Below are 5,000 nucleotides of genomic sequence, written 5' to 3'. Positions count from 1 at the left end.
TGAATAGAGTGACTGCGAGGGGTTGACCACGTTTAAACCTTTACGACGAGAGGTTAAGGACGTGATTGAATTACCAAACGCACTTCTGAGCTGTTCAGTGTTACTGCAGACGGGGGTCTGGCCAGAGGTGTGTGTGTGTGAGGGAACGTGTGAGAGTGCAGGAGTGTGTGTCAGCATCAGTAAACAGAGGTGTGTGTGTGAGGGAACGTGTGAGAGTGCAGGAGTGTGTGTCAGAGGTGTGTGTGTGAGGGAACGTGTGAGAGTGCAGGAGTGTGTGTCAGCATCAGTAAACAGAGGTGTGTGTGTGAGGGAACGTGTGAGAGTGCAGGAGTGTGTGTCAGCATCAGTAAACCAGAGGTGTGTGTGTGAGGGAACGTGTGAGAGTGCAGGAGTGTGTGTCAGCATCAGAGGTGTGTGTGTGAGGGAACGTGTGAGAGTGCAGGAGTGTGTGTCAGCATCAGTAAACACCAGAGGTGTGTGTGTGAGGGAACGTGTGAGAGTGCAGGAGTGTGTGTCAGCATCAGTAAACGCGCTGGTGAAGTCTGAAGCTGAGAATAGACACTTTTCAGTCCTATTTGGGAATTATTCGCCCAGAAGAAGAACTACTGTTATCATGCAGAAAAAGAATTGCTCAAATGTACCTACGGTAAAAAAAGAAAGAATAATTATGACGCATCTTTTTCGTTTACATTTTCAAAAGACGTGGTTGTACCCCCAAGTGACCACATACGCTCCCGGCGTAACCATCTGCTCAACAACTGTCTTTTTCGTGTCCTGCCGACCGGGAGGGAGTGGGAGGGACGTGCACATGCGAGAAAACCCAGCGATCGTTCTTTCTCTGAACCTCCCCTCTCTGATTCCTCCGTTTCCTTTTGAACTTTTTAACATCACAAACACTCGATCTCTCTTTCGCTTCTTTTTCTAGACGTACCTCGTTAGCGGATACGGATGGCTGGAGGCTAACTGTCTAACCTGACCTAACTGACCTAACTGTCTAACTGTCTAACCTGACCGGCGCCTTCGCTGGCCTTTCATGTAACCGCAGGCTGTGGTGGTGACGGATGGACAGACGGACGGACGGAGGGAGGGACGGAGGGACTCACCGGAGGAGCAGTCGGAGCCGGTCCAGCTGGGCTCGCAGGTACAGACGCCCGTGTCCGCCGCGTAGCCGCCGTGGCCCGAGCACTGCTCCTGGCACGCCGGCAGGGGGCTCTCGCAGTCAGCGCCCCCCCACCCCGGAGAGCACAGGCACTCCCCCTTCACACACACACCATGGCCTGAACACTGTGGGTCCAGACAGTCCACTGGCCGTGGAGAAGAGAGGGTGACAGAGAGAGAGAGAGAGAGAGAGAGAGAGAGAGAGAGAGAGAGAGAGAGACAAACAGAGTTTATGAATATTTCATATCAACAGTATTCAAGACCGACCCTCTTGTAGACATTCAAAACAGTCGTAGGTTCGGCTCCACTCTACTCTACAGGCTAAGCCCGATCGCGCATCTCTGATTTAACATCGTATACCTGTCCCGCAGAAGTGTTCGTTCTAGTGGTGGTGTCACAGCACAATAACCTTGCGGGTACGCCGTGTTCCTGGCAGAGAACAGCTTTTGTCACTGTTGCTGTCGAACCAGGAAAACATCACCGTCTCGCATCGCCGACATGTTCGCGGCTCAAACACACACACACACACACACACTCTCATAAAGAATTCAAGGCAAACAAAACACAGCTTGGTTCCGTGGCCGAAGCGAATTGATTGACGTCGAGTGTGCACGCTTACAAGAAAGAAAAAAAAGGGAAGAAAGGTCTATCCAGTGTTTACCACAGTCATTAGCACGACTCTTGCGGGCCTGGGTTCAGTCACAAGCTCATCAGCTCAAGGTTATTCCCCAGCACGGATATCTCAGACTGAGCCGATAATTACCCCACTGGATATATAACTACCTAAGGACAATACATTGATCTGGTGTGCGTGGGCACGTATGTGGTGTGTGTGTGTGTGTGTGTGTGTGTGTGTATGTGTTCATTTGTAAATACATTTACTTGTATTAATACACTTTATTAGGAACACCTGTACACCTTCTCATTCATTCAGGTGGTGTAATGGTGTGGGGAATGTTTTCTTGGCACACTTTGGGCCTGTTAATACCAATTAATCATCGCTTGAATGCCACAGCCTATTTGAGTGTTGTTGCTGACCATGTGCATCACTTCATGGTCACAATGTACCCAACTTCTAATGGCTTCTTCCAGCATGATAACGCACCATGTCACACAGCAAAAGTCGTCTCAAACTGGTTTCATGAACATGACATGTTCAGTGTCCTTCGGTAGCCTTCCCAGTCACCGGATGTGAATCTAATAGAACACCTTTGGGATGTGGTAGAACAGGAGATTCACAACTTGAAAGTGCGGCTGAAAAATCTTTGTGTGATGTCAACATGAACCAGAATGTCAAGCATCTTGCAATCTTCCAACATCTTGTGGAATCAATGCCGTAAAGAATTGAGGCTGTTATGAGAAGGAAGGGAGGACCTACCCAGTATTAGTAGCGTGCTCCTAATAAAGTGTTCAGTGAGTGTGTGTGTGTTCATTTGTAAATACATTCACCGAACACTTTATTAGGAACACCTGTACACCTTCTCATTCATTCAGGTGGTGTGTGTGTGTGTGTGTGTGTGTGTGTGTGTGTGTGTGTGTGTGCGCAGGGTATGCGTAGGGGATAGCTATTCATCTGATTAATCATCTCTTGCTAAAATAGCTCTCCACATGTGTTCCGCTATGTGGTACGCACTTCTAACACTTGAACAAACAACAGTCCAGTATGAAGCTGTCCCCCCCCCCCTCCTAGTGATGTATCATTCGGATTAGAGGGAAACATGCCTTGTTCACAGTTGTTGCCCTTGTAGGCGGGACTGCAGAGGCAGATTCCGTTGACACAGGTGCCCTGGTTGGAACAGGTGGGGTCGACGCACTGGTCTTCTTGGATGTCACACTCCGGGCCTTTCCAGCCCTGGTGACACTGGCAGTAACCTTTCTCATAGTCTCCGTTCCCGCTGCAGAGGACAGGACACGAGTCTGCAAACAAAGAGACGACAGCAGCGCGGGGGTTATTTTCTTGGACTGTTTGTGCTGCTAATTGTATCCTGTCTTATTTGTCTATTTGTTTCCCACAAAAGTCCCGCATCACATACAAAATCCTCCTCCTCACCTACAAATCCCTCCACGCCTGCGCCCCCCAGTACCTAACTGACCTCCTCCCCCCAGCATACCCCTTCCCGGAACCTGCAGTCCGCATACATAGGCCTGCTGTCCACCCCCCGCACCAACCTACGGACCTTTGGGGACAGAGCCTTCAGCGTGGCTGCACGTACTCTCTGGGACTCCCTCCCCATAGTGATCCGCAACACCCCCCACCCTGGACTCCTACTTCAAATTAGCCCTCAAAACACATCTGTTCTCCAAGGCCTTTGGCCCCTAGTCAATGTTTCAGTTTTGCTTTGTTTGTTTTCTGTTTTGTCTGTCTGATCATTCCCTTAGAATTGTAAAGCGTCCTTGGGTTTTTGGAAAGGCGCTATATAAATCAAAGTTATTATTATTATTATTATTATTATTATTATTATTATTACAACTTGGGAAACCAAGTCCAATGGTCTCACTTATGTATTGTACTATTGTCACTCTGTTTTACCTTGACTACCTCGTCAGGAACTGAAGCCTAATCATTTGACTCTCTTCCACTTGTGTAATGTGGCGTAACGATAAAAACTTGGACTTGAACTTGAACTTGGTTAGCAACACTGTAGAGGGAGGTTTTCAGGGGAGGCAGGTGGAGGTAGAAATCGGAGGACGGGGCTCATACATGGAACGAAATGAGGAATACATGCCCTCCCCAACCACATCAGACAGGCCAACACCCTCCCAACATTTAAACAGGCCCTCAAAACCCACCTCTTCAAGCTCGCCTCCCCCTCCCCTTCCCATGTGTCCCAGCACTACCTTAATTAGGCCCCTATACTTTCTTCTATTTACCTTTTGTTTCTTTTTATTATTACTACTCAACCTTTTCAGTTTGTAAAGCGTCTTAGAGTGTCTAGAAAAGTGCTATATAAATCTAATGTATTATTATTATTATTATTATTATTATTATTATTATTATTATTATTATTATTATTATTATAATGTTCGATGACATTCCTCATTCCTCATTCCTACCTGACACACTGAGAGGGTTGTAAGGTACATTGCTTGTCTTCTTGGTTGGACTCTTGATCATCTTGAACCCTCAACACTGGTTCTGATGATCTCTGTCCATGATGCTGGTGGTTTCTGACGCTTGGTGCAAACCAATTGGATTCAAACCTGGATTTTCTCAGGCCAAGGAGATATCTTTTACTCCTCTGGGGTGACAGGAGTGCGATTTCAATTGATGGAGTGGGTTGTTTAGAAAGCCATTGAGCTGCGCAAGTCGGTCAGAGCATATATTAGCGAGCGCTGTCACTATCCCTCCTCACAAATCGTTTCTTACAGCTATTTTGGCGGGAGTGCACGCTGCCGTACCCTCCACTGCTCTAGTCACACACAATCTCCTGTTCATTTACATATGGCTAAACTGGTCGACTGGTCAACGACTTGGTACTCGTCATCGGACAACCGGGGAGTGTGATGCTTCAAATGGCGGAGCGGGCGGTTTTAGAACTGCATGATATTAACCAGTGTTCTCATTATTCCTTCTGACAAATCGTGAGCTTAGAATGATAAGGTTCTATCTCCGTTTAGGGTAGTTCAGAGATATTGAGCGTCAACGTTTTTACATTCCATTATGTTTTGTGAGATGGAACCTTTGTATTTTATGAATTACTAACTCAAAAATGTCAACATTTAAAAAATAACACCACACAGGCTTTAATAAACAACTAATGGATCATATTATGTAAAAAACTAAATTTTGACAAAAATGGAGATAGAACCTTATAATTATAACGTCACGAAATTGGTCTTTC

General features: G+C 46.8%; 1 protein-coding gene across 1 annotated transcript in view; it reads right to left on the bottom strand.

Annotated features, from left to right (window-relative positions):
- The window catches only part of LOC308155426 (teneurin-1-like), a gene marked incomplete at both ends in the record, with an annotated part of 166,571 nt that overhangs the window by 66,611 nt on the left and 94,960 nt on the right, over nt 1-5,000 (bottom strand). The window contains 2 exon segments of the mRNA XM_080528746.1: nt 1,104-1,304; nt 2,881-3,075. Coding sequence (XP_080384872.1) covers nt 1,104-1,304; nt 2,881-3,075 — 396 coding nt within the window.

The sequence above is a fragment of the Nansenia antarctica genome (assembly GCF_963989245.1).
Source record: "Nansenia antarctica genome assembly, chromosome: 4".
Classification (NCBI taxonomy): domain Eukaryota; kingdom Metazoa; phylum Chordata; class Actinopteri; order Argentiniformes; family Microstomatidae; genus Nansenia; species Nansenia antarctica.
The sequence above is the reverse complement of the archived record's forward strand: the minus strand, read 5'-3'. Positions and strand labels throughout refer to the sequence as shown.